Raw genomic sequence first — 21,277 nt, forward strand, 5'->3', positions numbered from 1 at the left:
TTGGTCACCACCCACTTGTTAAAACTCCACTTCCAGTACCATGTGCCAAGGGAATATCCAACACCAGGACATGGAGAGAGCTCCAAATCCATGCCCTGTGTCCCTGGGACAGGGCTGGAGGGGGTCAGGGAAGTTTGGGGGACTCTCAGTTTGCTGAGAACACGATGGGAAGGGTTGGTTGCTCATCTCCTCTCTCTTGTTCCCATTCCAGGGAGTGATGGTGTAGGGGATGTCCCATCCAGGACCCCATGAGTGGTCCCGTGGGGTCAGAAGGCCCTTCCTGAGGAGGTGACCATTCTTGGCCAGCCCTCACCACCCTCCAAGCCACCCAGCAGCCCTGCAGGAGGGGGGACACAGCCCACGAGGAGCTCCCACCAGAGCTGGTGGCCGCTGGGTGACATCGGCGAGGATGCTCGATGGGGACAGGAGGGTCCCTTGCCTACAGTGACCTCCTTGGTGGGAGCTCTGGGACCTCCCCTGATGCTCTGCTCCCATCCAGCCTCTAGCTCTCAGAAGAAGACCCAATGTTCCCCCCTGGGGTTTTCCTTCCTCCCGTGATGGGGCCATCCAGAAGGACCTCCCTGCCGGAGCCGTGTCCCAGCACCGGGGTGGCTTTCCTCCCCCTCGTCCTCCTCCTTGCCCTGAGCGGTTCCTCCTCGCAGAAATCCTTACCCCCAGCCTACAGGGACCAGGAAGGTCCTCAGGAGGACACGGGGCTGATCCAGTGTGGGGAATACAGCAACCAGGTGCTGCCCAATGGCCGCTGTAAGATCGTGGCCACTTTGCCCCAAGGGGATGAGCAGAGGTGCCCGGACATGTTCCGCTGCACGGATGAAGTCTCCTACTGGCTCCACGAGAACGAGGAACGCAAGCAGCAGGTCCTGGAGCTGAGGGAATTGATTGCAGAGCTTCAGGAGGAGCTGAGGAACCACCGGCACCGCATCAAAATCCTCGAGCTCCAGGTAGAAACCCTTCCCCTGGGCACAGCTCCCTCCCCCTGGGTGCCCACGGATCCTCCCCGAGGTCCCTTCCCGTGGAGGAGGACACGGACCACGGGTTGGGATCTCCAGGAATCCTCAGCTGCTTCTCCTGTCCTGGCTCGGGAGCCTTCCAGGGTTGGTCTTTGTGATTAGATGTTTTATCTCCTCCACCTTCAAGCCTGCCCGGGAGGGGCTGCTGATCCATCCCAGCATCCCAGATGTCTTGGGTGGTTGCTGAAGGACCAGATCTCTGATGCTGAGCAGTTCCAGCTCTGACCTCTACCTTTTCCTGCAGTCTCCTGGTGCTCTTCCCACCCCCAACCCCATTCAGCAGCCCCACAGCCCTAAACTCCACCTTATTATTATTGCTTTTCCCAACCTTCTTTGGTACCCCTGAAGCTCTCAGATGTTTGGCACTGCCCAGCAAACCCTTGGCTTGGCTGCTGGCAGCAGCAGCTTGCTCAGGATTGTGAATCAGGAGCAGAGATGGAGCAGGATGGGGTTTTGGTGCCCATAGGAGTGATTTCCCAGCTCAGGTAGAACCATAGAATCATTTTGGTTGGAAAAAAAACCAAACTTTAGGGTCATCAGGTCCAACCAACACCCTTGGCTTAGCTCTGGCAGGAGGTGAGGTCTGTGGACATCTGTGCTGAGGGTGTCCTCATGGGGACTGAGGTGTTCCTGGTGCAGCAGAGGAAGGGAAGGTGGCACCTGGGTCAGGATGGGTGCTGGTGCTCAGGCAGACCCCCTCTGTATCCCCCACCCAGGGTCCCTTCTCCCATGTTGGCTCGTGTCCCCCACCCAACCTTCCTTGCTACTGCTCCTCTCCCTGTTTCTCCTTCCACTTGGTCTTTGGTCTCCCAGCTTCCTACACCCATCCCCTGGTGACATTTTGTCCCTGAGGGACTATTTCATCTCTGCATCCCAAATCCCATCTCCAAGAGGTGGCCCCAAAACTCTCTTCCGTGCCCCCCAGAGCTGCAGCTCCATCACCGACCCCTCCAGCTCAGGGCAGAGGAGGGAGATGGATGGGCAGGGACTACAGATGTTCCCTGCAGGCTCCATCCTCTTCATCCAGCCCTGGAAATCCTCCATCCAAAGGCAAAGGATCTGCTCTGCAGGGACAGAGGGAAGAGGGAGGAGAACCAGCATCCTGCTGGAGAAGGGGTTACCCAGGTGGAGAGGGAGATGAGGCAATGAGCTCGGACAGGACACTCGGTGTTCAGGTGTTCAAACCTCACCTTGGAGGTTTAGGTTGGAGCTGGGGAAGAATTTCTCCCTGGAAAGGGTTGTCAGGGCCTGGCCCAGGCTGCCCAGGGCAGGGCTGGAGTCCCCATCATGCCTGGAGGGGTTTCAGAGAAAGCCCTGGGGATGTGGGGATGAGGGACATGGGGCAGGGGGGGCCCTGGCACTGCTGGGTTAGCTCCTAATCCCTAAAATCTGGATTTTGGAGCATGTGGTGCTTTCCCTGGCAGGGCTGTTTGCCCACCTGGAGATGGGAATGGAGCTGGGAAGGGTCTGGAGAGCAAGGAGAAGGTCTGGAGAGTAAAGAGGAGGGTCTGGAGAAGATGGAGAAGGGTGTGGAGAAGTTGTGAGGAGCATCTGAGGGAGCTGTGGGTGCTGATCCTGGAGCAGAGGAGGCTGAGGGGAGACCTTGTGGCTCTCTGCAAGCCCCTGAGAGGAGGTTGGAGCCAGGGGGGGTCGGGCTCTGCTCCCAAGGAACAAGGGATGGGAGAAGAGGAACTTTTGGCACAAGTCAAGTGGTGCCAGGGGAGGTTTAGGTTGGAGCTGGGGAAGAATTTCTCCCTGGAAAGGGTTGTCAGGGCCTGGCCCAGGCTGCCCAGGGCAGGGCTGGAGTCCCCATCATGCCTGGAGGGGTTTCAGAGAAAGCCCTGGGGATGTGGGGATGAGGGACATGGGGTGGGGGGGGCCCTGGCACTGCTGGGGAAGGGTTGGACTTGATCATCTTAAAGGTCTTTTCCAACCCAAATGATTCCAGGATTCCATGAATCCATATGTCCCCACGAGCCCAAAAAGAACTTCTGATGATATTCAAGGTTTTCTCCAGCCAAGATGCTTCCATGATTCTGTGATTCATGTCCTCACCCCATGGTGTCACCATCACCTCCTGCCCCATCCCCCCACCCAGCTCCCAGGGGTGGGGATCAGAAACTGAACACTTGGACTTGATGGACTCCAAGCTCTTTTCCAACCCCAACAATGGGATGATCCTATGAATCTGTGGTCATTTGCTTGGACAAGGCCAATCCCTGGCAGCTGCTGTGGGAATCCATCCCTGCTGAACCCCTCTCAGCTCTCCATTTCCCTGCTCTCCATCCCTCCCCCCTCACCTCTCCTGCTCTTCCCACCTTTAGCCTTTCCCCTCAATATCTCGGATTTAGTCTTTCCCAGTCCCACAAGCCCATAATACTCCTGATAATCATGTTTCCCTCTCCTTATCTGCTCCAGGGTTCAGATGGACCCTCTCCAAGGCCATGCCCCAGCAGATCCCTTCCTGGCCCATTATCAGTGGCTGAAGCATCTGTTCAGCTTTCAGCCTTTCTGATACCACCTGGAAATTTCCAGGCTTTTTTTCTTTTTTTTTTTAGTTTATTGTCTCCCACATATTGGCTGCTTTGGGTTCAAATTTCTGCTCAACCATCCTAAACCAGAGAGCAGATGCAGCCCCTGGCACTCCAACCTGGCAGCTGGGGAGAAGGTGGTGGGAAAGGAGGGATGGATCTGGAACAGCACCAAAGGCTGAGATTCATAAAATCATAAATGGTTTGGGTGGGAAGGGACCTTAAAGCTCCCCAGTGCCCCCCCTGCCATGGTCAGGGACCCCTCCCCCAGCCCAGGGGGCTCCAAGCCCCATCCAACCTGGCCAAGGTAGGATCCAGGACCTGGGTGCTCTGGGACACCTGGGTACAACCTGTGACCCTCTGCTCACCTTGTAGGGTGAGGATCCCAGATCTGCAGCCTGGAGAAGAGAAGGATCCAGAGAGACCTTAGAGCACCTTCCAGTGCCTGAAGGGCTCCAGGAAAGCTGGGGAGGGACTTGGGACAAGGGCCTGGAGGGATGGGACCCTGCGAGGGGGAAGGGTTTGCAGCTGGGAGAGGGGAGATGGAGAGGAGATCTTGGGCAGGGAGGGAGGGAGGGAGGGAGGGAGAAATTGTTTGGTTGGACTTGGTGATCTCAGAGGTCCTTTCCAGCCATGAGCATTCTGTGATTCTCAGGTGTGGGCCATGGGTTAGTGGTGGCCTGGAATAAGGTGATGTCCTGGCTGGGCTGGAGTGGGATAGGACAAGGGGGAAGGGTTTGGAGCTGGGAGAGGGGAGCTGGGCTGAGATGGGAGGGAGAAATTGCTTGGGGTGAGGGTGCTGAGCCCCTGGTTGCCCAGGTTGCCCAAGGAAGCTGTGGCTGCCCCATCCCTGGCAGTGTCTCAGCCCAGGTTGGATGGGGCTTGGAGCCCCCTGGGCTGGGGGAGGGGTCCCTGACCATGGCAGGGGGTGGAATGAGGTGACCTTTAGGGTCCCTTCCCACCCAAACCACTCTGGGATGCTGTGATTCCATGATTCCAGACCCATCCAAACACCTGGATGGTGCAACCATCCAGGCAGGGTGAGGATGAGAGATGTCAGGTTCTGCCTCTACCCCTTCCTTTTTTTTTTTTTTTTGGGGGGTGCTGGTGTATCCCCATCCAGAGGCAGCTGCCTCTCCTCCTTCCCTCCTGCAGCATCTCCACCCAAGTGAGGAACACACCCGGGATGGTTGGGGCTGCAATGCCACCTTCTGACACCCCACCTGAGCCATCAGGAACCTCAGCTCCCAGCTCTGCCTTTAGGACCAGGGTTGAATTCATTTCACCCCGGATAAAACCCCATGGCAGGGGTGGCACTGGATGGGCTTGAAGGTCCCTTCCCACCCAAACCACCCTGAGCTTCCCTGATCATTCACAGCAAATCCCTGACTCTTGGTGCCCGTGGTGGGACCTGATCCAGATCCCAAGAGGTTGGGGTGGGTGGGCAGGAGCTGGTTTGGCTTTTCCCCCCTCTTGGGGGTGCAGGATCTTTATCTCTCCCCATCCCACAGAGCTTTCCTCCTCCTCCAAGCCCATGGCAGAGATGTTCCTGCTGGGAGGTGTCCCAGCCCACGGAGGGGGTGGCACTGGGTGGTCTTTCTGGTCCCTTCCAACCCAAACTCTGCCGTGATCCTGGCTCCAGGACTCTCCCACAGGGATTTTTTTCCCAGTGAGTTGTTCTGTGCCCTCTCCCCCTCCTCCATCCCATCACATCTTCCCTGGATTTGTCCTGCCCAATTCCCCACTGGATCAGTCTCATCCAAAGCTGTTCCTCCCATCAAGGAGATCCCTTAATCCACCCTCACAGATCTATCCCTGATGCTGCTGGTTGTTTTCCCTGGGATTTGGTGTCAGGAATTTCTCCTGGAGCTCAGGGTGGGATCCTCTGTGGAAGTGGAGGTGTCCCTGAGCTCAGCATTCCCTCTGGAGCTGAGGGACAGGAAAAGGGAAAGGGAAAGGGAAAGGGAAAGGGAAAGGGAAAGGGAACAGGAAAGGGAAAGGGAAGGGAAGGGAAGGGAAGGGAAGGGAAGGGAAGGGAAGGGAAGGAAAGGAAAGGAAAGGAAAGGAAAGGAAAGGAAAGGAAAGGAAAGGAAAGGAAAGGAAAGGAAAGGAAAGGAAAGGAAAGGAAAGGAAAGGAAAGGAAAGGAAAGGAAAGGAAAGGAAAGGAAAGGAAAGGAAAGGAAAGGAAAGGAAAGGAAAGGAAAGGAAAGGAAAGGAAAGGAAAGGAAAGGAAAGGAAAGGAAAGAAAAGAAAAGAAAAGAAAAGAAAAGAAAAGAAAAGAAAAGAAAAGAAAAGAAAAGAAAAGAAAAGAAAAGAAAAGAAAAGAAAAGAAAAGAAAAGAAAAGAAAAGAAAAGAAAAGAAAAGAAAAGAAAAGAAAAGAAAAGAAAAGAAAAGAAAGAAGAAAAGAAAAGAAAAGAAAAAAGAAAAGAAAAGAAAAGAAAAGAAAAGAAAAGAAAAGAAAAGAAAAGAAAAGAAAAGAAAAGAAAAGAAAAGAAAAGAAAAGAAAAGAAAAGAAAAGAAAAGAAAAGAAAAGAAAAGAAAAGAAAAGAAAAGAAAAGAAAAGAAAAGAAAAGAAAAGAAAAGAAAAGAAAAGAAAAGAAAAGAAAAGAAAAGAAAAGAAAAGAAGAAAAGTCTGGGCTGTGGAGGAGGGAACTGTCTGGGAGGAATCATCCTGGGGTTTACTGGGAGAGCTGAGGTGTGGGAGGAAGGAGCTGGGAGAAGCCTGGATCAGTCACAGCTCATGGAGCAGGTTGTGGGGAGAGGTGATTTGTGTGGTTGGTGGCAGAGCTGGGGACACTGCAGCCCTGGGACTGAAACACCAGAATTCCCACTTTGTTGGCCCTGACAATCCATCTGCTCTGGATCCTGGAAAGGTCACTTGGGAATGCTGAGGCAGCCTTGGGAAGGAGGTTATGGATCTGCCACTTGTTTATTATGGAATCATGGATTGTTTGGGTTGGAAAAGACCTTGAAGGTCACCAAGTCCAACCCTTGCCCAGCACCCCCACCCCATGTCCCTCATCCCCACATCCCCAGGGCTTTCTCTGAAACCCCTCCAGGCATGATGGGGACTCCAGCCCTGCCCTGGGCAGCCTGGGCCAGGCCCTGACAACCCTTTCCAGGGAGAAATTCTTCCCCAGCTCCAACCTAAACCTCCCCTGGCACCACTTGACTTGTGCCAAAAGTTCCTCTTCTCCCATCCCTTGTTCCTTGGGAGCAGAGCCCGACCCCCCCTGGCTCCAACCTCCTCTCAGGGGCTTGCAGAGAGCCACAAGGTCTCCCCTCAGCCTCCTCTGCTCCAGGATCAGCACCCACAGCTCCCTCAGATGCTCCTCACAACTTCTCCACACCCTTCTCCATCTTCTCCAACCCCTTCTTTATGTTCTCCAGACCTTTTCCATGTTCTCCAGACCCTCCTCTTTCCTCTCTCTCCCCATCTCCATGTTTTCCATCCCCTCCTCCTTACTCTCCATCCCCTTCTCCATCTTCTCCAGCCCCTTCCCCAGCTCCATTCCCTTCTCTGGACACTCTCCAGCCCCTCAAACTCCTTCTTGGAGATTATATCTCCAAGATACATCTTGGGCATATCCCGCCAGTGGTTCTGTCACCCTCTGGGACCACCAAGCTGAGCCCTGTCCAGGCAGGGACAGGGACTGGGGAATCACCTGAAGGAAATCCTCAACCTTCAGTTTTGCAGCTGAGCCAAGGGCCAGACAGAGCTCTGTGTCCTCAGGGATGCTCCTTGCATGGACCCCTTAAACCCCAGATTTTCCCCTGGTGCTGGGGCCAGGGAGGTGAAAAAATGACCTCGTATATTCTGGGGGTCTTAGGGAGGGTTTTGAGCCTTGGTGACACCAAGGAGGTGATGGAGGAAGAGGTGTCCCCATCAGGGGACAAGGAAGGGCAGAAGGTGGGGATCCAGCATCCCTCCAGCATGGATGTGGGTGTGGGATATCTGGAGCTTCGGGAGGGATTGGGAAGCAGGGTGGGGAGGTGCTGCATAAGGGTTTTGGGGAGCAGGGAAAGGAGAAGAAGGTTCTGAGGCCTCTGTGGGATTTTGGAAGCGCTGTTCCAAGGCTGCTCTGCCATCTAATGGTCAGAGAGCAGCGAACAGCAAAGGAAAGGGGGACCCGGGGACCCTGTGTCTGGGGCATGGCTGGGGGGGCTCAGGGTGCCCATCTGCTCCTGGGAGCTGCTGGCATCTCCATGGAGCTTTCATGGATATTTTTACAGAGGATCAGGGATGGGTTGTGCTAAGCACAAGCAGCAAAAAAACTCATAAAAAGGAATGGGGTCTTGCATCCCCCCCTCTCCATGCACCCAGTGTGCTCAGAGCTGCTGGCAGGACACCAGGCTCTGGTGTCACAGAAGGGACCCCAGACTGGTTTGGGTTGGGATCAAAAATCAGCCAGACACCTCCTCCAGCCCAGGGTGCCACCCCTGCCATGGGGTTTTATCCGGGGTGAAATGAAGTCAACCCTGGTCCTAAAGGCAGAGCTGGGAGCTGAGGTTCCTGATGGCTCAGGTGGGGTGTCAGAAGGTGGCATTGCAGCCCCAACCATCCCGGGTGTGTTCCTCACTTGGGTGGAGATGCTGCAGGAGGGAAGGAGGAGAGGCAGCTGCCTCTGGATGGGGATACACCAGCACCCCCCAAAAAAAAAAGGAAGGGGTGGAGGCAGAACCTGACATCTCTCATCCTCACCCTGCCTGGACCTTGGTTGCACCATCCAGGAGGTGTTTGGATGGGTCTGGAATCATGGAATCACAGCATCCCAGAGTGGTTTGGGTGGGAAGGGACTGGAAGATTATCGAGATCCACCCCCTGGTGGGAAGGGACCCTAAAGATCCTCCAGCCCCCTGCCATGGGTAGGGACACCTCAGGAATCTCCTCTCTTTAACCCTTCCCTCCCCAGCCCCTGCTCACAGCAGCAAATCCTGGCCCCAGGGCTCTGCTCCAGCAAAGTGTCCAGACCAGGAGACCTCACCTCAGGGGTACCTGGAGTGGGTTCTGGTGGCTTCACAGAGTCTTAGGCTCATCAGACAGTTTGGGTGGGAAGGGACCTCAAAGCCCACCCAGTGCCCCCCCTGCCATGGTCAGGGACCCCTCCCCCAGCCCAGGGGGCTCCAAGCCCCATCCAACCTGGGCTGAGACACTGCCAGGGATGGGGCAGCCACAGCTTCCTTGGGCAACCTGGGCAACCAGGGGCTCAGCACCCTCACCCCAAGCAATTTCTCCCTCCCATCTCAGCCCCAGCTCCCCTCTCCCAGCTCCAAACCCTTCCCCCTTGTCCTATCCCACTCCAGCCCAGCCAGGACATCACCTTATTCCAGGCCACCACTAACCCATGGCCCACACCTGAGAATCACAGAATGCTCATGGCTGGAAAGGACCTCTGAGATCACCAAGTCCAACCAAACAATTTCTCCCTCCCTCCCTCCCTCCCTCCCTGCCCAAGATCTCCTCTCCATCTCCCCTCTCCCAGCTGCAAACCCTTCCCCCTCGCAGGCTCCCATCCCTCCAGGCCCTTGTCCCAAGTCCCTCCCCAGCTTTCCTGGAGCCCCTTCAGGCACTGGAAGGTGCTCTAAGGTCTCCCCGTTGCAGCCTTCTCTTCTCCAGCCTCAACACCCCCAACTCTCTCACCCTTGAAACCTCCATTTCAGTTTCACCAAACCCCCTCCCCATTTCCCACCCACTGTCTGTGTCCCCCCAAGGATGGGCTGGGGGCTGCTGGGGGGTGCAGTCCCCATCACCCTTGGGATGCTACTCCCAAGGCTCAGCACCCAGGACCACCCTCTGCCTCCTTCCTCCCCACCTCCCCATACCTGGGGGGCATTTTGTGACCATGTCCCCCCCCCCATACCAGCCTCCCCTCCTCCCCCACAACTCATACCTCACAACTCATACCCCCCAAAACTCATACCCCCAACTCATACCCCCAACTCATACCCCCAACTCATACGCCCAACTCATACCCCACAACTCCTATCCCCCAACTCCTATCCCCCAACTCATACCCCCCAACTCATACCCCCCAACTCATACCCCCAACTCATACCCCTCAACTCATACTCCCCAACTCATACCCCCAGCTCATACCCCACAACTCATACCCCCCAACTCATACCCCACAACTCCTATCCCCCAACTCATACCCCCAACTCATACCCCCAGCTCATACCCCACAACTCATACCCCACAACTCATACCCCACAACTCCTATCCCCCAACTCATACCCCCAACTCATACCCCCCAACTCATACCCCCAACTCATACCCCACAACTCCTACCCCGTTTTTTTCTCCCTGCCCACAGCAGGAGGAGGCAGCGGGTCGGAACCACAGCCTGACCCAACGTGTGGAGGACCTGGAGCACAGGTACAACGAGGCCAGCACCCTGCAGCACATCCAGGCCACCCTGCTCTATGACATGCAGGCCCAGATAAACAACATCTCTGTCCTGGCTGACTGGGCCTGGAGGAACCCCCCGTGCCTTGGCCCCGCCGAGATGAGGCTGCAGGAGGAGATGCAGCAGCCAGGTGATGGGGAGCTACTGGGGTCAACTGGGAGGGGATGCTTCACCCTTCAAACCCCATCTCGAGAGGGGATGGAGGTCAAAGATGTGGGGGAAAAACCTTTTAAATCCTGCCTGATTTGATCATCTCCCCCCTCATGCCTTGGCCCCACCAAGATGAGGCTGCAGAAGGAGATGGGGATCTACTGGGGTCAACTTCACCCTTCAAACCCCTCGAAAGAGGCTGGGTTGGGGGTCAGGGGTGTGGGGAAAAACCTTTCAAATCCTCCCTGATTTGATCATCTCCCCCATCATGCCTTGGCCCTGCTGAGATGAGGCTGCAGGAGGAGATGCAGCAGCCAGGTGATGGGGAGCTACTGGGGTCAACTGGGAGGGGATGCTTCACCCTTCAAACACCTCTAAAGAGGCTGGGTTGGAGGTCAGGGGTGTGGGGAAAAAACTTTTAAATCCTCCCTGATTTGACCCCCATCATGACTTGGCCCCGCTGAGATGAGGCTGCAGGAGGAGATGCAGCAGCCAGGTGATGGGGAGCTACTGGGCCAAACTGGGAGGGGATGCTTCACCCTTCAAACCCCATCTCGAGAGGGGATGGAGGTCAAGGGTGGGGGAAAAACCTTTTAAATCCTCCCTGATTTGATCAGCTCCCCCATCATGTCTTGGCCCTGCTGAGATGAGGCTGCAGGAGGAGATGCAGCAACCAGGTGACGGGGAGCTACTGGGCCAAACTGGGAGGGGATGCTTCACCCTTCAAACCCCATCTCGAGATGGGGTGAAGGTCAAGGGTGGGGGAAAAAACCTTTTAAATCCTGCCTGATTTGATCATCTCCCCGCTCATGCCTTGGCCCCACCAAGATGAGGCTGCAGGAGGAGATGGGGATCTACTGGGGTCAACTTCACCCTTCAAACCCCTTGAAAGAGGCTGGGTTGGGGGTCAGGGGTGTGGGGAAAAACCTTTCAAATCCTCCCTGATTTGATCATCTCCCCCATCATGTCTTGGCCCTGCTGAGATGAGGCCGCAGGAGGAGATGAAGCAAACAGGTGATGGGGAGCTACTGGGCCAAACTGGGAGGGGATGCTTCACCCTTCAAACCCCATTTCGAGGAGGGGTTGGAGGTCAAGGGTGGGGGAAAAAACCTTTTAAATCCTCCCTGATTTGATCATCTCCCCCATCATGTCTTGGCCCCACCAAGATGAGGCTGCAGGAGGAGATGCAGCAACCAGGTGATGGGGAGCTACTGGGGTCAACTGGGAGGGGATGCTTCACCCTTCAAACCCCTCTCAAGGGAGGGTTGGAGGTCAAGGGTGGGGGAAAAACCTTTTAAATCCTCCCTGATTTGGCCATCTCCCCCATCATGTCCTCCTGAGGAGACCAGGAGAGGGATGGGCACCTCTGGGGAGGGCTCCTGTCACCTCCTGTCACCTGGTGGCTCCTTTTTCTCTCCAGGGATGGTGGGAGATGTTCACAGGACCCAGCTCAGGCTCTGGAATTGCTCCCAGCATCCTTGGAAGCCTTGGGCAACCTCGTCTGGATGAGAGGGGAGGTTGGAGGAGATGCTCTCTGAGGTCCCTTCCAGCCTCAGCCAGTCTGTGATCACCTCACCTGCACTCAGCTGCTTCCCCCCAGCTCCAGGGACTGGGTTTTTTTTTTTCCATCCAAAAGAAAAAACAACCCAAAACCCTGTTTTTAATTTTTAAAAATTTCTTTAAAAATTCCAAGCATGAAATCAGGGCTTTGGTGAATGTCTCCAACTTGGAAAAAACAATTATTTTATGTTCTTACACTTTTTTTTTTTTTTTCATGAAGGCACTTAAATTTCTGCCAGGTTTTTGGTTGTTTTCCTCATTTTTCCCTTGAATGCTTGGTTGAGGTTTTTTTTAGCAAGCATCAGAACTTTCAGTGAAAGAATTCAGGGTTCAGTTTGACAAAAAGAAAAATAAAAAAAAATCTCATTTTCTGCCAAAGACCCCACTGCTGTGAGAGCACTTTGACCAGGGCCACCATAACCAGGAGCTGCAAAGTTCAGCCTTGAGGTGTTGGGTAGGAAACTTGGGATGTTTTCCAGCTTCCTCAAGTCTCTGGTCCATGGCAGAGGGGTGGGGGTGTCCCAGATGTCCCAGTCTGGGTCCTCTGTCCTGAGCCTCATCCCCTGCAGGAGATGTCCAGGAGGAGCTTCAGAGGAGCTCCAAGTGACAATTTTATTGTCCTGCCAGCCCTGGGGGAAAGGGATTGAGGGTTTGATGTGCTGGATGTGCCCCTGGGAGATACAGAGAGACCCAGAGGGCAGGAGTGCAAATGAGAACCATGGAATCCCAGCCAGGTTTGGGTGGAAAAGAACCTTAAAGCTCATCCAGTGCCACCCCCTGCATGGTCAGGGACCCCTCCCCCAGCCCAGGGGGCTCCAAGCCCCATCCAACCTGGGCTGAGACACTGCCAGGGATGGGGCAGCCACAGCTTCCTTGGGCAACCTGGGCAACCAGGGGCTCAGCACCCTCACCCCAAGCAATTTCTCCCTCCCATCTCAGCCCCAGCTCCCCTCTCCCAGCTCCAAACCCTTCCCCCTTGTCCTATCCCACTCCAGCCCAGCCAGGACATCACCTTATTCCAGGCCACCACTAACCCATGTCCCACACCTGAGAATCACAGAATGCTCATGGCTGGAAAGGACCTCTGAGATCACCAAGTCCAACCAAACAATTTCTCCCTCCCTCCCTCCCTCCCTCCCTGCCCAAGATCTCCTCTCCATCTCCCCTCTCCCAGCTGCAAACCCTTCCCCCTCGCAGGGTCCCATCCCTCCAGGCCCTTGTCCCAAGTCCCTCCCCAGCTTTCCTGGAGCCCCTTCAGGCACTGGAAGGTGCTCTAAGGTCTCCCCGTTGCAGCCTCATCCTGGATAAAAACATCTTCATCCCAGTTAGAACCATCTTTATGTTCTCCAGAATGGTTTTGACCCCCTTCCCATGTGAGACAAACCCCACAGCAGCATTTGGGGAGAGGAAAACCCTTCTGCTCTCACCTCCCCCAACCTTTGCTGGAGAACCAGCCTGTCCTTCAGCGACGGACGAGACTTTTTTGGGGTGTGAGATATCTACAGAGCTGAGGCTGTCAGCACGTGTCTCCCTTCCCTACCTAACCCCTCTGTGTCCTCTCCTTGTCCTCCCAGAGGTGAAGCAGAGCAGGAACTGCCCCATTGACTGTGCTTCTGTCTACTACAACGGGCTGAGGCGCTCTGGGATCTACAGCATCATGCCCTCGGTGGGAGGAACCCCCCTGGAGGTCCTCTGTGAGATGGACACTGAAGGTACAGCACTGCCAGGGTGTAACACCGGCCCAGCAATGAAACCCAATACCAGGTGTTGTCTGTTAATCCCCCTCCCCTCCCTGAGAAAGAAAGGAGAGAGAAGAAGGGAGAGAGACTGATGGGTTGGGAACGGAACTTGCCCCTGTGCTCAGCCCTGGGGAGGCCACAGCTTGAGTCCTGTGTCCAGTTCTGGGCCCCTCAGCTCAGGAAGGAGCTTGAGGTGCTGGAGCAGGTCCAGAGAAGAGCAAGGAGGCTGGGAAGGGATCCAGCACAAGTGCTGTGAGGAAGGGCTGAGGGAGCTGGGGGTGTTGAGGCTGGAGAAGAGGAGGCTCAGGGGAGACCTCATCACTCTCTACAACTCCCTGAAAGGAGGTTGGAGCCAGGGGGGGGTTGGGCTCTTTTCCCAGGCAACTCTCAGCAAGACAAGAGGGCACAAGAGGTCTCAAGGTGTGCCAGGGGAGGTTTAGGTTGGACATTAGAAAGAATTTCTTTCTGGAGAGGGTGATCAGGCATTGGAATGGGCTGCCCAGGGAAGGGGTGGATTCTCCATCCCTGGAGATATTTCCAAAGAGCCTGGATGTGGCACTCAGTGCCATGGGCTGGGAACCACGGGGGGAGTGGAGCAAGGGTTGGACTTGATGAGCTCTGAGGTCCCTTCCAACCCAGCCCATTATAGGATTCTATGATACACAGCTTGAATAGAACAGTCATGATAAAAAGGAAAAAAATGAGTAAATCTATACAAATATACAGGAAAATGGATCCCAGGTTCCTCCCCCCTCTCCCCAATAACTCTCCCATCCCCACTGAGGCTGCAGGGCAGCCCTGGGAAAGTCCAGGCTGGAATCCTGGGCTCAGCAGCAGTTGGGAGCTGGAGGCAGGAACACACAGATTCAGGCTGGCATGGATCAGGAGCACAGGCAGAGGAAGGGATGGAATCCTCCCAGGATGCCAAAACAAACAGGGAGAGGGGAAGAAGGGGAAGCAGGAAGGGGTTTGACCCTGGTGATCCCTCCAGTTTCTCCTGAGGATGAGGTGTATGGGATGGAATCCTCTGTTTGGTCAATTCTGGTCATTTCTCTTGTCCCTTCCTCCCTAAGGGAGGGTTCCAGGTGGGGCCTTTTTACTCCTTTTCTCCTTCTGGAGGGCAAAATGTTGCTCAGAGCTGAGCAGTTCCTTGGTTCTGCTGTAACTATAACCATGGAGTGGGCTCAGTCCCAGCAGCAGCCACTGCCTGAGAAACTTGCTGTTCATTTCAGCAAGTGCAGCTCCTGACAAGAGACTGAGCTGGAAGCAAAAGGACAGGACAGAAAATCCCCTTTATCCTGCCCCAAACCAGGACATGCACCCACAGCAACTTCCAGAAGAACTTTTGGGGTGGGATTGCTCCAACCTGAGGGTTCTGTCTTAGGGCTGAGCTATTTTGAGGCTGCTTTATAGTCAGCATCTCCAGAAGGGTTTTTCTTCTTCTCCAAGGACAGAGAACTTCTCCTTTCTGCTGAAAAAAAGAAGGGGTTGGGTGAAAAGCCCAAACCAAACACCTCAGGTGGGGTTTAACTGCCCAAATTGAGGTGTTCAATGCTCCTTGAAGTCTTCTCATGCCTCCAAGGTGTTTGCAACACACTTGTGGGTTTGGCACAGGGCTTGGGAAGGAAAAAATCCCTTCTGGAAAAGTTGGTCAATGGGGGGGAGGTATCTGGAGCATCTCCAGGTGGATGTGTCCATGTGCAGGTGAGGAGAGTGGGGGTAGAGCTTCTCTCCTGGGTATTTTAGAGTATAAATAAGGAGCAGGTGATGTCCCTTCTGGCTCCATCTCTGTTCAGAGCACCCCACTGCCCTCCCGAGGCACCAACTTCCTGACAAAACCAGTTTGGGACGCCTGAGTTTTGGAAAAACGATGGCAATTTTCAGGGAAATGGGGTGGTAGACACTCAGTCCTTTACCTACTCAGGATCTGGATGGTTCCAACCCCTCCCCATGGCAGTGGGGTTGGAATTAGCTGATCTTTAAGGTCGTTTCCACCCCAAATCAGTCTCTGATTCTCTGACCCACACGTGCTGGGCTGGAGGAAGGGGTCCAGCTCCCCACGGGGAGGCATCTCCCCCACTGGAGGATTTACAGGTGGTTGTGGCCTGGGGATGCACGTGGTGGTTCAGAACCAGGTTGTTCAGCCCCGTGGTCTCTGTTGGGTCAGCACTGCTGTTCCCATGAGCATCAAATCAACCTTGGCCACCACGGAGCCACGCGCTGCAAAAATCAAAAAATGGCCCCAGTCCCGGCCTCATCCCAGGTTTACAGCTCATGGAATAAAACAAAAGAGAGGAGAGAGGGATCTGGACAGATGGGAGAGCAGATGGAGCCGGTGAGACAACCCAGGGAGAGCTCCTGTGCCTCTCTGGGAACAGTACAGAACAATCTCCAGGCTCCAGGAGCTCCAGTTGGTTCCAAACCCAAAACGTTTGCCTCCCCCCACAAAAAAAAACAAAACAAAACAAAACCCCAAGCAGTTCCCCTGTGTCCCAAACCTCCTGAAGATCTGGGGCAAGCAGCAGGGGAGCATCACCATCAACCAAGGTGCTGGGAGCCCTTTTCCATCCCATTTCACCTCCCCGTGCAGCACCCAGCAGGTTGCGGGGGGGAGGAATGAGCAGGGGAGACCTTGGAGGTTGTTGTCACCTCAGAGGTGACACCAGGCTGGGACCCCCTGGATATTCCCTGGAAACACCCATTTTATGCCCACTCTGTGTCTAGGTGGGGGCTGGACAGTCATCCAGAGGCGTCAAGATGGTTCCGTTGACTTCAACCGGACCTGGAAGGAGTACAAGGAGGGTTTTGGGGACCTCAACGGGGAGTTCTGGTTGGGCAACGAGAACATCCACAAGATGACAAGCCAAGGGGACTACTCCCTGCGCATCGACCTGGAGGACTGGAACAGCAAGCACAAGCATGCCTTCTACCAGGCCTTCAGGTAGACAGTGGGGTGACCTTCCCTGACCTTCCCAGACCCAACTGGTTCGGTGTCAGGAGCCCCTGAGGTGTGGGACCCCCGTTGAGCTCAGAGTGACTCTGTCCAGTGAGCTTGGAAGCCTCAGCCCAAGGTTTTCTCTCCCTTCTTGCACACCTGGAGCTGAGCATCACTTCTTGCTCCTGGGCGTGAGCTCTTGGCCAAACCCAAGACGGGAAGGGAGCTGTAGGACCCTACAGACAGTCTCCAGGTGCTTGGTGGTGTTTTTCCCACCCAACGTGATTGAGCTCTGGGATTTTGAGTCTCGTGGTCTTGCTGAGCAGGTCCTCCAGCCCCTTGTTTTGGTTTTTCCCTTCTTTACTCACGGGCATGATGTAACATCCTTCCATGTCTGTAGCCCTTCCTCTTGGTGTTTTATTTACCACACCAGCCACATCCTTTCTTAACCAGGGGTGACCAGGGCTGTCCAGACTGTCCACGATGAATTCCTTCCCTGCCCCTACTGGAAATGCTTTGTGGGTGACTGGGGAGTAATCTGTGGATCAGCTCCAAGGGAGTGCTGCACCTTGCAGGCACTTGAGTGGACCCCAAACCTGCTGAAAAGCTGGGAAAAGGAAAAAAAAACCTCAATATTTGACCATGCATTGGAGCATCTTCCTCCAGAAAATGTGTGCTGGTGACCCCAAATTTTGTCACCAGGCATCACGTGCCATGGCAAGTGACCTCCAGGCGTTGGTAGCCCAGGGGCAAGTTGCCAAACAGCTCAGGTAACCCTGTGACTGTGAATGGGGGATGAATTCACATGATTAGAGGGAGGTGTCATGGGGAGGTTGTTTTGCCAAAGCTCCCCCATCCTTTGTTGTGGTTTTTGAGTCACCCTCTGCCCGGTTCATCCCTCTGAGTCAGGACAAAACCATCCATGTCCCGTGGAAGGGAGAAATAAAACACTGTTGGCTTTTAGAGGTGATGAATCAGAGCAGGGAGGCTGGTCAGAGCAGCTCCAGGATTGGGAGGTGCCCACCCCACTTGGCAGGATGGAAGGAAGGCTCCAAACATTCCCCATTGATCTACCAACAGTCCTGGCTAACTGGGGACATCCCAGATGATTGGAAGTTGGGGAATGTCACAACAATCCACAAAAAGGGCCAGAAGGAGAACCCCGAAAACTCCAGGCCCATCAGCCTGACCTCAGTGCCTGGCAGGGTTATGGAGCAGCTCATCCTCAGTGCAATCACACAGCACCTGCAGGATGGGCAAGGGATCAGACCCAGCCAGCACGGGGTTAGGAAGGGCAGGTCCTGTCTGACCAACCTGAGCTCCTTTTATCATCGGGTGACTGCCTGGGGATGAGGGGAAGGCTGTGGATGTGCTCTACCTGGACTTCAGCAAGGCCTTTGACACCATCTCAGAAAGCATCCTCCTGAAAAAGCTGTCAGCCCAGGGCTCAGCCAGGAGCACCCTGTGCTGGGTTAGGAACTGGCTGGAGGGCCAGGCCCAGAGAGTGGTGCTGAACGGGGCTGCATCAAAATGGCGGCCGTGGTGTCCCCCAGGGATCAGTGTTGGGCCCAGTTCTGTTTAATATCTTTATCGATGATTTAGATGAGGGGATTGAGTCCATCAGCAGCAAATTTGCAGATGACACTAAGCTGGGGGGGAGTGTGGATCAGCTGGAAGGCAGGAGGGCTCTGCAGAGGGACCTGGGCAGAGTTGGGCTGATCCCAACGGGATGAGGTTCAACACAAGAACCCCATGGGGAGCTCCAGGCTGGGCACAGAGTGGCAGAAAGGGACCTGGGAGTCTGGATTGCCAGGAAGCTGAAGAGGAGGCAGCAGTGTGCCCAGGTGGCCAAGAAGGCCAATGGCATCCTGGGCTGTGTCAGGAAGAGCGTGGCCAGCAGGTCCAGGGAAGGGATTCTGCCCCTGTGCTCAGCCCTGGGGAGGCCACAGCTTGAGTCCTGTGTCCAGTTCTGGGCCCCTCAGCTCAGGAAGGAGCTTGAGGTGCTGGAGCAGGTCCAGAGAAGAGCAAGGAGGCTGGGAAGGGATCCAGCACAAGTGCTGTGAGGAAGGGCTGAGGGAGCTGGGGGTGTTGAGGCTGGAGAAGAGGAGGCTCAGGGGAGACCTCATCACTCTCTCCAACTCCCTGAAAGGAGGTTGGAGCCAGGGGGGGGTTGGGCTCTTTTCCCAGGCAACTCTCAGCAAGACAAGAGGGCACAAGAGGTCTCAAGTTGTGCCAGGGGAGGTTTAGGTTGGCCATGAGAAAGAATTTCTTTCTGGAGAGGGTGCTCAGGCATTGGAATGGGCTGCCCAGGGAAGGGGTGGATTCTCCATCCCTGGAGATACTTCAAAAGAGCCTGGATGTGGCACTCAGTGCCATGGGCTGGGAACCACGGGGGGAGTGGATCAAGGGTTGTACTTGATGAGCTCTGAGGTCCCTTCCAACCCAGCCCATTCTAGGATTCTATGATTCTATGATCATCCCAACCTCTGCTCCTGGCAGCATCGAGGACGAGGCCAACGAGTACCGGCTGCACGTGGATGGCTTCAGTGGGACCGTGGAGGATTCCTTTGCCTGGTACCACAACAAGAGGAGCTTCAGCACTCCAGACTCGGGGAACATCTGTGCTGAGATCTCCCACGGAGGTTGGTGGTACCACCAGTGCTTCTTCTCCAACCTCAACGGGGTTTACTACAAGGTAAGGTGAGGGGGAGGAGAAGGCAAAGAGTTTCTCCTCCAGCCTCATCGGGGTGTTCTGCAAGGTGGGGTTGGAGGAAAGGGGGTGCAAAGGGCTTTTTCTCCAACCTCAAAGTGGAGTTCTACAAGGAAAGGTGGAGGGATGAGGGTACACAAGGCCCTAGCACACAAGGGCCAGGGCTGGGAGGAGGCTCTTGGTCCTCAGGACCTAGCAATGGCTTGGCCAAGCTCTGCTCTGCAGAAAAGGAACAAAATGAGTGCTGGGCACTGGTCCCATGAGTCAGCCATGGGTATTGGGACACCTCTGCACGCTGGGGTTTGGAGCCACGTGGTGGAAAACTGTGGTGTGAACCTGAGATGGGTGGATGTCAACTCCACTGAGGCTTTTTGGGTTTTACGTGACACTTTTTACCATGTTGTCATCTAATGGTTTGTTCCAGTGGTTCAGAACAATGGGTTTTCTGGTGCTTCCATCCATCCATCCATCCATCCATCCATCCATCCATCCATCCATCCCATCCCATCCCATCCCATCCCATCCCATCCCATCCATCCATCCACCCATCCATGCATCCATCCATCCCTCCCTCCATCCATTCACCCATCCTTCCATCCCTCCCTCCGTCCATCCATTCCATCTCATTCCATCCCATCCCATCCCATCCCATCCCATCCCATCCCATCCCATCCATCCATACATCCTTCCATCCATCCATCTATCCATCCCTCCATCCATCCCTCCATCTGTTCCATCCCATCCCATCCCATCCCATCCATCCATACAACCCTCCCTCCATCCATCTACTCCATCCATCCATGCATCCCATTCATCCATTCCATACATCCCTCTATCCCTCCATCAATCCCATCCATCCATTCATCCCTCCCATCCCATCCATCCCATCCATCCACCCACCCATCCATCCATCTTTTCCTTTCCATCCCATCCCATCCCATCCCATCCCATCCCATCCCATCCCATCCCCCATCCACCTCTCTCTCTGCCCTGCAGGGAGGCCGATATTCCATCAAAAACCGCAAGGTTCTGGGTCCCGATGGGATCGTGTGGTATTCCTGGAAGGACACAGACTACTACTCCTTGAGGAAGGTGCTGATGATGATCCGGCCCCGCACGTTCCGGCCCCACGTCTCCCCATGAAGGATCCTGGGATGTTCCTCACTCCTCCTCACGCTGAACGTTGGCAACGGAGGGTTGGGAATTGTTTGCTGTCGGCACAACCACGATGCTGGAGATCCTGGAGGCACCAAGCAATCATTTGGTCACAACAACTCCATGGGGAGCTCCAGGCTGGGCACAGAGTGGCAGAAAGGGACCTGGGATTGCCAGGAAGCTGAAGAGGAGGCAGCAGTGTGCCCAGGTGGCCAAGAAGGCCAATGGCATCCTGGGCTGGCTCAGGAACAGCGTGGCCAGCAGGTCCAGGGAAGGGATTCTGCCCCTGTGCTCAGCCCTGGGGAGGCCACAGCTTGAGTCCTGTGTCCAGTTCTGGGCCCCTCAGCTCAGGAAGGAGCTTGAGGTGCTGGAGCAGGTCCAGAGAAGAGCAAGGAGGCTGGGAAGGGATCCAGCACAAGTGCTGTGAGGAAGGGCTGAGGGAGCTGGGGGTGTTGAGGCTGGAGAAGAGGAGGCTCAGGGGAGACCTCATCACTCTCTCCAACTCCCTGAAAGGAGGTTGGAGCCAGGGGGGGGTTGGGCTCTTTTCCCAGGCAACTCTCAGCAAGACAAGAGGGCACAAGAGGTCTCAAGTTGTGCCAGGGGAGGTTTAGGTTGGCCATGAGAAAGAATTTCTTTCTGGAGAGGGTGATCAGACACTGGAATGGGCTGCCCAGGGAAGGGGTGGATTCTCCATCCCTGGAGATATTTCAAAAGAGCCTGGATGTGGCACTCAGTGCCATGGGCTGGGAACCACGGGGGGAGTGGAGCAAAGGTTGGACTTGATGAGCTCTGAGGTCCCTTCCAACCCAGCCCTATTCTGGGATTCTATGATTCCTTTTGAGAGAACTGAACCAACTGCAGAGGTTTCAAGACCTCCCAGAAGAGTTTGGGTGGTGAAAGCTCTCCCAGAAAGGTAGGAAGGGGTTGCTGAGAAGGGTTCTGCACAGACAAGCCTGGGGCTCAGTGTTTCATGGGGCAGGAGGAACCCTTGGTGGGCTTGGCCATCCCCAAGGCTTGATGGGGATACTGGGAGTCATCCACACACCATGCCTGGACCT

The 21,277-nt window shown here is 55.2% G+C and overlaps 1 protein-coding gene across 1 annotated transcript; it reads left to right on the forward strand.

Moving 5' to 3' along the window:
- Positions 1-206: 206 nt before the first annotated feature.
- Positions 207-20,959, forward strand: LOC139795367 (angiopoietin-related protein 7-like). The gene is made up of 6 exons (XM_071742284.1): positions 207-962; positions 9,878-10,100; positions 13,255-13,392; positions 16,144-16,360; positions 18,854-19,049; positions 20,061-20,959. The coding sequence occupies exons 1-6, from the start codon at positions 525-527 to the stop codon at positions 20,205-20,207; spliced, it is 1,359 nt and encodes a 452-aa protein (XP_071598385.1). The 5' UTR covers positions 207-524; the 3' UTR covers positions 20,208-20,959.
- Positions 20,960-21,277: the final 318 nt, after the last annotated feature.

Source organism: Heliangelus exortis, chromosome 3 (genome assembly GCF_036169615.1).
Source record: "Heliangelus exortis chromosome 3, bHelExo1.hap1, whole genome shotgun sequence".
Lineage (NCBI taxonomy): Eukaryota > Metazoa > Chordata > Aves > Apodiformes > Trochilidae > Heliangelus > Heliangelus exortis.

Coding starts and splice junctions, on each gene's coding strand:
- LOC139795367 (XM_071742284.1), top strand. CDS start 525: ATGTTCCCCCCTGGGGTTTTCCTTCCTCCCGTGATGGGGCCATCCAGA. Junction 13,393..16,143: donor CTGTGAGATGGACACTGAAG/GTACAGCACTGC, acceptor CTCTGTGTCTAG/GTGGGGGCTGGACAGTCATC. Junction 16,361..18,853: donor GCCTTCTACCAGGCCTTCAG/GTAGACAGTGGG, acceptor TGCTCCTGGCAG/CATCGAGGACGAGGCCAACG.